Here is a 12,210-nt window from a genome sequence, read left to right on the forward strand (position 1 = left end):
GTCCCTTTATCATTATGAAGTGTCTCTCAGTATCTTTCTTTACATTTTTTATTTTGAAGTCTATTTCATCTGATATTAGTGCCACTACTCTCGCTTTTCTCTGAATGCTGTTTGCTTGAAATATCATTTTCTGCCCTTTCACTTTGAGTCTATATTTGTCTTTGGAACTGAGCTGTGACTCCTGGAGGTAGCATATAGTTATTTTTGTTTTTGTTTTTGTTTTCCACTCTGCAACTGTGTGCTTTTTAATTGGTGAGTTCAGTCCATTTACATTTAGGGTGATTATTGAAATATGAGGTCTTCTTATAGCCATTTTATCTTTTGCTTTCTGGTAGCTTGATGTTTCCATAGTTTCCTTGTCCTTCTGTTTCTGTTTTCTTTATTTTGGTTGGCTTTTGTGGGTTTTCTCTCTGGTTCCTCTTGTGTTACGTTATATACTTCAGCTCTGAATCTGTGGTGTGTGGTCAACATTACGAATATGAAAAAGATAGTTATATATATATATACGGTCGTGCATTTTCTTCTATGTGTGCCTTATCTCCATTCCCCTTTGTGAATTTGGATCTTTGAATCCTCCCCTTTTCAGTCATTGTTGTCTCAGTTTGTCCTTATGTGTGCTAAATGTTCATTACTATCTTGCTATAGCAAATCTCTTCTTATTGTTTAAGCTTATAATGCCCTGTTCTTAGTATGGGTTGCATCCTTTGCTTCTATTTGCCTGATAGTCACCTTACTCCTAATTATGTATTTTTTTTTTTTTTGTCATTTTGTTATAGGTAAGCTGACCCCTTTCAGTATTTCCTGTAGTGCAGGCCTCGTAGTGGAGAATTCTCTCAATTTTTATGTCTGTAAAGGTCTTTAGTTTACCTTCATATCTAAAGGAGAGCTTAGCTTGATAAATTACTCACGGCGGGTAGTTCCTTTCACTTAACAGTTTGAATATTTGATTCCACTCCTTTCTTAAAAGGTTTATAAGGTTTGTGCTGAGAAGTCCGACGATAATCTAATGGGTTTTCCTTTACAGGTTACCATCTTCTTTTCCCTGGCTGCCCTGAGATCTCTCTTTGTCATTGATATTTGATAATTTTAATACAATGTGCCTTGGTGAAGGCCCAATTGGGTATTCTATTGACTTCTCGTATTCGAAGCTCCAGCTCATTCCTTAGATTTGGGAAATTCTTGTCAATTATTTGTCTGAAAATGCTTTCTAATCCCTGCTCCTTTTTCTCTCTTTTGAGAACTCCCATTATTTTTATATTTCCTCTCCTGAAATATAAAAATAATTCTTGTATTCAGCTAGTTCTTGTATTTCTTTCATTATTTTTCATTCTTTGGTTTCTCTCTTCTTCCTTCTGATTTATTTCTAGATGTGTCTTCGATATCACTGATCCATTTCTCCATTTGACCCACTCTATTTCCCAAGCTTCCTATTTCATTTTTCAACTCTTGCAGTGTTTTTTTTTTTTAATCTCCAGAAGTTCTTTTCTGTTCTTTTTGAAGGTTCAGTCTCCTTGCTAAAGAACTCATTCTGCTCATCTAGTTGTTTTTTCAATTCCTGAAATTCTTGATATGACTCATTTTGGATTTCACTGAGTTTTTTCAGAAGTATCATCCTGAATTCTCTGTCATTTAAGTCGCATATTTCTATGTCTGTAAGCTTATTTTCTGGAGATTTTTCTCTTTCTTTCTGACATGCCTTGTCACCTTGGTTGTTCATGGTGTTTAATGGACTATTTATTTCTCTGCCTGGGCATTAATGGAAGTATATTCTGCTTTTTTTTTCCAGAAAGATTTATTATATAATGGCCTCTCATTAGCCTTTTGCAACTAGGAGCTTTTCTTTTGGTTTCCAGTAGGTGGCGTCTAAGCCTCTTGGATCTCTGCTTTATATAAAGCCTTATTAATGCCTTTTTATTTTCTTGTAGATATTTAATCATGCTTGTTACCCTCAGTCTCAGTCCCTGTCAGTGTTCGGTCTCGGAGGTTATGGGGGGATGGGCCCTCTGAGTTGAGGGATGGGAGCTGCAGCTCAGCCTCGGTTTTACAACCGTGGCTAGTAAAAATCAAATGTTGTTTCTCTATCGTCTGGCTTCTCTGCTTTCTGCCCTGATGACTGGGCCCTCCCGTCCGCCGTGTGGAGCTCACAACTCTCCCAGGCAGGGTTGCTCAGGGAAGTCGCTGCACCTTCTCCCTTCTCCCTCCTCCTACAGGGAACTCCAGCGGCTCTGAGAGGCAATGTCTTTATTTCTCCCAGTCCACTGCCCGACACCCGGGGTTCTGACCTGTGGTAGCTCTTATGTGCAGATCCCATGCTCAGATTTGTTGAGTTTTAGGTGTTCAGCTTATTGTTGTTTCAAGGGGACATCTCTCACTCTGCCATGTTTCTCCAAGCTACCTTCCAAAGTTTGTTATTTTGATAAAGTCCACTTTATCTATTTTTTCTTTTGTAGTTAGTAGATTTGGTGTCATATCTGAGTCCACTGTCAAACAAAACAATAAACCCTCAGACCCAAATAGCTTCACAAACTCCAAGTAGAAGTAACATGAAGAAAATTACATCAAGACACAAGCTAATGAAGATATATTCCAATTTTTTAAGAGTTTTATAGTTTTAGTTCTTAAATGTGTGTCTTTTTTCTATTTTGAGTTGCTATTTTGTAGATGGTGTCAAGTAAGGTTCCAACTTCATTCTTTTGCATGTTACTATCTAGTTATTCCTGCACCATTTATTGAATGGTCTTGGCACCTTTGTTGAAAATCAATTGGTAATAGATGTGTGGATTTATTTCTGAACTTTTGATTGTATTACATTGATCTACATGTTTGTCCTATGCTAGCACCACACTGTTTTGTTTACTGTAGCACTGTATTAAGTTTTAAAATCAGGAAGTATGAATCCTCCAACTCTGTTCTTTTTCAAATTGTTTTGGATATTCAGGGTACATTGCATTTCCATATGAATTTCATGATCAGCTTGTCCATTTCTGCAAAAAAGGCAGTTGGAATTTTCATAAGGATTGCACTAAACGCGTAGATCTGTTTGGGGAATATTGCCATCTTAACAATATTAAGTCTTTCAATCTACAACACAGATGTCTCCATTCTTTTAGGTCTTCTCTAATTTCTTTTAATAATGTTTTGTAGTTTTCAGTGTTCAAGTCTTGCACTTCCTTGATTAAGTTTATTCCTAAGTATTTTATTCTTTTTGATGTTATAAGTGAATTATTTTCTTAATTTCATTTTCAATTGTTCATTGATAGAGGCTGGAAGAATTTTGAGAAGCAAGATAAAGAAAGCATAAATTGCCTTGAACAGACTTAGTAGAAATCTAGATTTGGAGGACTGTGTAGGGGAAGGCTCAGAAGGAAATGAGGAACCTTTTATTAGAAAGTAGAAGAAGGGAGACGCTTGTTATTTGGTGGCAGAAAGGTTAGTGAAATGGTCTCCTGTGGTCATCACTAGAACTTTCTAGTGATGATCCTGGTGATATAGCTAAGGAGATTTCCAATCAAGTGTTGAAGATGAGGCCTGATTTTTTTCTTGCTGCTTATGATAAAACATGAGATGAGAAAGATAAATTTAAGGAAAACTATTAAACATAAAGAAACCAGAATTTGATGATTTTGGAAATTTTCAGTCTCTCTAGATGGCAAAAGATTTACATGAAAAAAGGCTATCAGACTCCCCTTCCCTAAATTATACTGGCAGGAAGCAGCCTGATAAAACCACTTAGCTGCAAACATGTTCTAACTTTTGTGAAAAAGGAAGGCTGACTCAAAGGGTGAAACCAGAGGGTGGAGCAGATAGCTGAGAGGATTATTTCCAGGCCTGGAAACTTAATGAAGGAATTCCCAGTATTTTCCTGGCAGGATTTCAGAATTGACATGGACCCTTTTTACCTTCCATCTCCCCACCCCCATCTTTTTAACTGGAATGTCTATGACTGTTATCTTTTCCCTGGCCCACTGTTGTATGTTGGGTGTGGGGTCACATAATTTGTCTCTAGGAGTGGAATGGCTGGATTATATAGTTAGATGTTTACATACCTGTGTATATAACCTTTAGTTTCACAAGTTTATAGATGGAAAAGAATTGTGCCCCAGTAACTTTACTTACTGTATTACATCCAATAACTTCATTCATACAAGGACCTGATTTAGATAAGATTTTGGACTTCTGAGGTAATGGCGATAATAGGATAGTCTCCTGGAAACCTTGGGAGTTGAATGTATTTTGCATGTGGGAGTACAAGAATGATTGGGGTTCAGGGGAGGACTGTAGTGGACAAGCTAAGGTGGCTCTCCTGTGATTCTTACCTTCACACCTTTGTGTAATCCCCCCCTTTGTGGGCAGGACCTGTGAATATTTTCAGACCAAGAGGTGATGGTAAAATTGATTGGATGTCACTGCCATGATTATGTTATGTTATATAAGCTTCTGTCTTGCTAGCAGACTCAGTTTTTCTTGCTGGTTTTGAAAAAGAAAGCTGACATGACTATTACAGCTACAAAAAACTGGATGCTTCCAGGAACACAGAAAGAGAAGTGGATCCTTTCCTAGTTGAGCTTCTACATGAGAACCCAGCCCTAACCAACACCTTGACTGCAGCCTTTTGACTAGCTAAGCAGTTCCTGGACTTCTGACCCACAGATCTTTGAAATAATAAATGTGTGTTGTTTGAAGTTGCTGAGTTTGTGATAATTTTTGTAGCACATAGAAAACTAATACAAACAATTCTTTAAAAGTTAAATATACATTCAACCATATAATCCAGACATTCTTCTCCTAGAAATTTACCCAGGAGAAAAGGAAATGTATGTCCAAAAAATTCTTGTACACTAGTGTTCATAACATCTTTACATGTAATAGTTCAAAACTGAAAACAATCCAAATGTCCATCAACAGATAAATGGATAAATTATGGAACAATGGAATACTACTCAGCAATCAAAAGGAATCAATTATTGATATACACAAGAACATGGATAAATCTCAAAATGATCATGCTGAGTGAAAGAAGCTGATAAAAAGAATAAATACCATATGTTCCATTTGTATGAAATACTACAAAATAAAAAAGTAATCTATAGTGACAGAAAGCAGATTAGTTGTCACTTGGGGATGGTGGGTCAGGCAGGGGTAGGTGGGAGGAATTACAAAGGTCATTTTGGGGGTGATGGATATGTTCATTGTATTGGCTGTTTCATGGGCATATACATAGGTCACCTTATCAAACTATATACTTTATGTATGGTTTATTGTTTATCAATTATTCAATAAACATTTAAAAATATATTTGCCACTTGCACAGGCTTTTTTCTCACAAAAAATTGTATTCAAAGAAGCAGCACAATCTCTGTCTAGTCATTATAGACTAGGTCTTGTTACTCATTCACTCAATCTCAAATATTTTCTAAATATCTCTTAGTTTCTGTGGGAAATATAAATATGAGTCTTTTGTACTAATGAAGCATGTAATCTAATAGACTGGGTAGGGTTTGGAAATCCTAAATTATTTTTTTACATTGTTTTCACAAAGATCCTTACCAGAAGCAAATCCTTCCCAGTGACTACGTGTCAGATGCTCCATACAGCTCAGGACCTTGCTCCACACATCATCAAACACATAAGCAAGGACATCCTCTTTCATGCAGTAAAATGGAACAATGGGAGGGTACCCTAATTTCTGTTTCTCTGTAGTTGCTCCTGATTTCTTTCCATGAAACTCCTCTTCCCTGTAACAGAGGAAGATGGAAAGACCTCGTAGTTATTCTTTTTTTTTTTTTAAATTATTTTCAAGTATACAGTATTTTGGTTAGACAGCTATATTGTTCATAAAACGATCCCCCCAATTGCTCCCTCTCTCCCCTGGCCCTCTACTTAGCCATCATATTAATGCTAATTGCATTCCCTATGCCATGTTCCCCATCCCCGTGACCAATTATCAACTACTAATTTGTACTTCTTTAACCCTTCACCCCATTCTCCCAACCTCTCAACCCCCTCCCCTCTATCCATCACCAAATTGTCCACTATATTTGAGAATCTGTTTTCTCATGGTTATTCTTCACTGAATGTTCACCACTGTCCTTTGTGCTTCTTAGGAGTGTGATTTGTGCTCCACCCCCAATCTCCCTGCCCAGTATATGTAGCACATGTATTAAGCGGCCTTGTGAACTAAGGGAGATTTCAACAGAGGAGACTCTGCATTTCCCTTTGTAACCTCACCCCACCCCAATACCCTCCCAAAGGATATGCCAAAAAATAGAACAAGGAAAAGAAGACAGATAATCGCTGTAATTTTCTACCTTACTCAGATGAACATTGTCATCTGAGCAACAGCTATGACAATCCAGCATGAAGCAACATTTTTTGTTATATCTGAATAATATTTAGGTTAATATTAATGTGACACGTTTAATGATGTAACTGATGTAATAAGCAATTACAGTGGATGTAATAAGCAATTACAGTGGATGTAACTGATTGTGCTACATCATAATTTAAGGTAATGGTTCACTAGGGAAACAGTCCACATAGATTATTAAAATACTTTTACTAATCCAAACTTTTACTAGTGATTGGCTAGAAAGGAAAAGGAGGGGTACCCAACAGCACAGGAAGCTACTCTGAGGCTCCTCTGGAGACCATGTATCTGTAGCCCACAAACTCCTAGTTAGCAAAGTCCATCTTTCTTCTGGCAGGGAGTGCCAATAGCCCCAGAATTCCGAGGGAGAAAAACTAGCTAATAGACGTGTTTGCATATGATGGATGTATTATAAACTAAGACAAAATAAATATTGGCATTGGCTTGCAATAGGGAGAAATATCTCCCAGCCTCTACCATGACAGTTACCTCTAGGGCAGCAGAGGTCTCAAGAACTAAATAGGAAACTAGGCAGGAAAGAAGGATGCTAAGAGTTTTATGCAGGGCAGCCAAAAAGACTCTTTGCTGCTCCCTTCCCAAGGAAGAGCTGGCCTGGCATTATGTGGGGAGGATGATTGATTAGTAGTAATTGTGTTTTTCTTTTTCTTTTTAGAGGAGATAACACATTAATATGATGAAAAAATTCAAATTATACAGAATGAAATGTGTGTATGTAGTGAAAAATAAGTCTCCTACGTCTCTGTCCCCTAGTGCCCATTCCTAGAAGTAAACATTATATATAAGTCCAGAGAAATAGGTACATTATACACTGTACTGCACCTTACTCTTTTATTTACAAATGTACCTAGGCCCTGGATCCCTATCAATACATACGAATTTGCTTCTTTTAAAAAATAGATGTTTTCTATTGGATATACTGTAGTATATCTAACTAGCCAGTTATCGATCAATCTTTTGCTCTTCTTGTCAGTACTGTAATTAATATCCTTGTATGTAGTTCTTTAGCTACACGGGTATTATCTGTAAGATAAATTCCTATAAATAGAATTATTAAGTCAAGGGTATATGCATTTCAATTTGAGAGACATTGCCCACTTTCCTCTAAAGAGGTAGTATAATTCTCTAGTGAAAGAATATGCCTGTTTTCCCATTTAAGGAGTTATCAAACTACTTTATCTTTTGTTCTCTGCCAGTCTGACAGATAAAATTCATATATGTAAAATTCATTTTCTTTTTATGTGAACTATTCATGTTCTTTGCTGGTTTTTCCATGTTGTACCAAAATCATTTGCTGAAAATATTGTATATATTTTGATTTATTTCTGGGTCTTCAATATTTTAAATTAGGAACATTCTAAAGGTTCAACTACTCTGTTATTTTTCAGTCAATATCTCATTGGTATCTCTAAAACAAATGCTGCTTTTCTAAAAATCTTCCCTGTATTACCTGAACATTTATTTGGGGTTACTATGAGGAAAAAGGAAAGAGATGCCCTAAGATGACACCTATAAGCCGTTTACATCACATTTTAAATTAGTTAAATCAGCTTCATTTTTATAAGCTAAAACCAAGGAAGAAGACTTATTCGAGGAAAAAGGAAGAGAAAATAGAAATAATTTGACCTAGGCCAGATGAAGTAAAGGGAATGGGGGCAGTCTCTGAAAAACTACAAGAACCTAATTATGATTCCCTTGTAACAGAGAGCTAGCTTAGTGGTGTTATGTATAGAAATCTGGGTTATGTTTAGGTGACCCGAGGATGTACATATGGAGCACATGAGTAAGCATGGCTCTGCAGGAAATATGTTGGGAAGAAGAGAAGTCTGGAATCATTTGACACAATACTAACTAAACCTAATTATACTCTCATATCGTAAAATGAAATTCTCACTCACTTCCAGATGTGCTGCTGTGACAATCAATTCTGGACCTTTTAAAGGCTTAAAGGAATAGTTTAGGAGGTTAGTGTTTCAGAAAGGTAGCACAGAATAGTGAAGAGAGCTGGATTTAGAATCAGATGAGGTTTTTGTTTTAGCTTTACCTCAGACAAATCATTTAACTATCTGATTCTCACCTATCCTGTAAAGGGGGCAAATAATATTTATGTCACAGGATTATTGTCAGAATACAGTAAGAATAGATATAAAGAAGTATTAAATATAAAGTCTGTGCTGAGTATAAGGTTTTTATATAAACTGTATATACCTTTTCAAACAGGATTTATGTAAATGAAGTTCACACTTCTGCTTTTATTAAAAGTTTCAGTGTTTCCAGGAGTTCCTGGTGATAATTTACAAAAGGCAAATCAAATTATGTGCAGAAAAAATTTAACTCATTTAAAAATGGTTAATCTCAGGAAGAGGCAGATGACGTGCAGGAAGAAATTTACATAAGGAAGTCTGGTATGTGAAAGCAATAGGAATTTATATCAACTAAGCACATGAACTCTGGATACCTGAGAAGTAACAGAAAATAGTAACGGAAAGTAATATAAATCTAATTATAGGTAATATTGGTAGTATACTTTAGAAAAAATAGATATTAATACATAAAATAGGCAAAGAGTAAAAAGCTTAAAAGACATACTACTCACATATCTGTTTGGTCGAATGCCAGATATTCCTCTATTATTCCTTCAGAGATTACACAGTCTTCCTCTTCTTTTTCCATAGAACACAAGCTAGGGGATTTGGCAATGGAAGATGCTTTAGGAACATAAGAAGTTGAAAAATGTAACTTCTTTCCTCTAATACCAAATCTGGGAGAGGAAAAAAAAGCAAATATTCATTATATATAACATAAACAGTTCTTACAGCAATTCAGTCACATGAGTTTTAGTTCAAAGTCCCTTGCCCTGGTGACACCTTCCTGGACTTCTCTTACGTTTTAACGCCTGCTGGTTCTCAGAACAGGAAGAATAAATACTAGCCATAGACCTACTCTGCTTAGGTGCAGTATGCAGTATTGAATGCTGCTTGCTATCTTTTCAAATGCAACAGCTATGGCTATAAAATAAAATAAAAAAATTAAATCTAAGAATATTTACATTCATAATTACATCCTTAAAGGCACCTCAATAACTTATTTTAATAACTCCATCGTTCAAAACGAATGCTCCTTAAAGGCAGGGGATCTGGCTCTCCTTCGATAGCTCAGCTGGTAGAATGGAGGACTGTAAAGGCAGGGGATCTTCTCTTATTTATCTTTAAATTTCTTTTCCAACCCAGGTATCAATGGATATGTGATGACTCCTTCATTTCAGGTTTACTTTGGAGAAAGCCAGTCAAATCTGAGCAATACAATTTTTAAAAACTGCTCTTAGTTTAACTAAATATCAAATATAACCAATGTATACTTTGTGTTATTCTTTATACTTTTTTTGTACCTTAAGTATTTTATTTAATGGGGAATAAAGAATAAATCTTTGGCACTTTTCAGCAAGACTAGTGGGAAAATCTTACTGGAAGACATTTTGGAAATGTATATTTGAAGCCTTAAAATAAATATACCCATAATTCGGTGGTTTCATTTGTAGGTATTTTCTTCAAGGATATGCCCTACAAGATTTGGCTATAAAAATTATCATCACAGAATTATTTATAATTGCCAAAAATTAAAACTAGCCCAACTGTTTCAAAATACAGGATTGGGGATTGGATTAATTAATGGTATATTAATGTAATGAAATACTATGAGCTCATTAAATTGATGTTGTGGGAGAAAATGTAAGATGCACACAATAAAATGGTAAGTATAAAAAGATGATAAAATATGTAATATCATAAAATTATGTTTATATGTTGCAGAGAATGGTAGGTGCCCCCCAATATCCATTCTCTCCTTTCCTAGTAAATCATGTCAGTTTAATTCAGGAGAGCAATGCATCCACCTCAAAGACTACATTTCCCACTACCTTGCAGCCAGATGTAGCCAGTACATATCAGCAGAATTGGTAAATGGGATTCTGGGAAGGCTGTTTAAAGAGAACTGACTTGGCTTTAAGGGGTGCCCTTTTGCCTTTCTGCCTGTCCTTTTTGCTACCCAGAAAGTGAATGTTGTGTTTGGAACTCTATCAGCCATCTTGGACCATAAAAAAACTTCAGGAAAAACATCCTCAGCTTGCATAGTGTCACAAAAAGATGAAAGGAGTCTAGGACTCTGAAAACACCATGCCACCACTGTACTATCTTTAGATACCCTTCCTCCACACCTCTTTTAAAGTTTTTATTATTTTTAAAGAAATAATAAACTCTGTAATGTAAGCCATTAAAGAAAGTGTAGAATTCATAGGAAGTGGCTGGAAAGGTATGATGAGGCCAGACTGTGAAGTACTTTGTGTAGTAACTTGGACTAGTTAGTAATAATGAAAACTAATTACTTTTCATAGTGATGAAAAGTAAAGTTTTTAAGAAGGAGAATAACAGGATCCTTGCTTTAGAAGATCACTATGGTGATGATGAAGAGGATAATATGGTTAGGAGGCTACTGCAAAAAATGAAGCAAGAGCTGGTGAGCTGATGAGAACCTGGACTATGTATGGCAGGAGGCATGGGGATGGAAGGACGGTAAGAGGAGAGAAACAGTTTAGAGTACCAACAGAGATAAACCAGCTGGTATTAACGTTTATAAAAGTCTCTAAATTTGAAAGGGTTTTTTAAGTCTCTGAAAATTCTAAAATAGTGATTTCCAAATTCCAGTCAACAGACTTATACCAGTCCATGACAAAATTTTTACTGATCTACACCAAAATGAGCAAAATAAGGACAGATGCCCAGTGGGACTGCTAAATATCTTTAATGGAAAAGGACTGTCCTTATTTTGAGATTATGCACTTCATGCTTTTTAATGTTAATATGTCTTTTCTTTTATAAAATAGTGGTGTTAGTAGTTTTTCTTTTAATCAAAGCATGACAAAATTAAAAGCTGTAAAGCCATGTCAACACTGTATACCCAGCATTCCAAGTTACTGTGCTATTGCATCACTCCATTTGTATTGTCAACCAGTCATTTCTTTAATCAGGGATAGCTAATGGAATTATTTGCTTTGAAAAAAAGGCTTTTCTAACAAAGTATAGGACTTTCTTGTAGTAAAAAAATTTAAGTTAGAGGAGAAGGAAAATGTTCCATTTTCCCAAAAGCTTCGACAACAACAAAATAGTATTCTATATCGTAAAACCTGTTACTTCTAACAAAGGAATCTAAAATTATTAGACTCCAGAGATTACCATGTCTGAAAAACAACTTTTAATTTCTAAAATGTTGTAATTCTTTTACTAGAAGAATAACAGTGGTCTTACCTAATAACGTATTGCCCTGGTAGTAATATTTAAGGTGAGATCTGTTTTCTTGTGAGAGGGAAAAAAATCATTGGCACTTTCTTCTTCTCCCACATGCATGGAGGATAAAATGACTTTGCTAAGCTTCTTATTTAAACAAAGAGTTTAATTTGGAGCCAGCTCATCCAGGTGGAGGTGTTAGGAGGTGGAATTCTGCAGCCTTCCTGGAGGTGATCACTGCAAGGACCTCCAGGGTGGTTGGGAGGAACAAATGGCCAAGAGTTCTCCTTCCTGACTAGGAGCTGAAAAGTACAATTAACCACTCTCAACTCCATTTCAGATCAACCTTATGTCCCAGTGACCCCCAGAAATAACTGAAATAGAGGAAATTTACATGAAGATGTGATCTCGTGATGCCAAAAGGAAGAAAACATAATGTAGTACTGTGCAATAGAAAGGGAATATGAGTGTGGATGGCCCTACCAGAACAACTGAAAGAGAATATCTCCATGGCTTTGGAGAGCTTCAGAAAGCTCTTTATGTCTT

At 36.0% G+C, this 12,210-nt stretch overlaps 1 protein-coding gene across 4 annotated transcripts in view; it reads right to left on the minus strand.

Annotated features, from left to right (window-relative positions):
• Positions 1–12,210, minus strand: part of FAM149B1 (family with sequence similarity 149 member B1) — a 58,789-nt gene that overhangs the window by 20,242 nt on the left and 26,337 nt on the right. For all 4 annotated transcript variants that reach the window (XM_025049334.1, XM_025049333.1, XM_025049332.1 and 1 more), the window contains exons 6-7: positions 8,982–9,146; positions 5,548–5,735 (exon numbers count right to left, since the gene is read on the minus strand). In XM_025049334.1, coding sequence (XP_024905102.1) covers positions 5,548–5,735; positions 8,982–9,146 — 353 coding nt within the window. The remainder of the gene's footprint in view (positions 1–5,547; positions 5,736–8,981; positions 9,147–12,210) is intronic.

The sequence above is a fragment of the Pteropus alecto genome, unplaced genomic scaffold, assembly GCF_000325575.1.
Source record: "Pteropus alecto unplaced genomic scaffold, ASM32557v1 scaffold155, whole genome shotgun sequence".
Classification (NCBI taxonomy): Eukaryota; Metazoa; Chordata; class Mammalia; order Chiroptera; family Pteropodidae; genus Pteropus; species Pteropus alecto.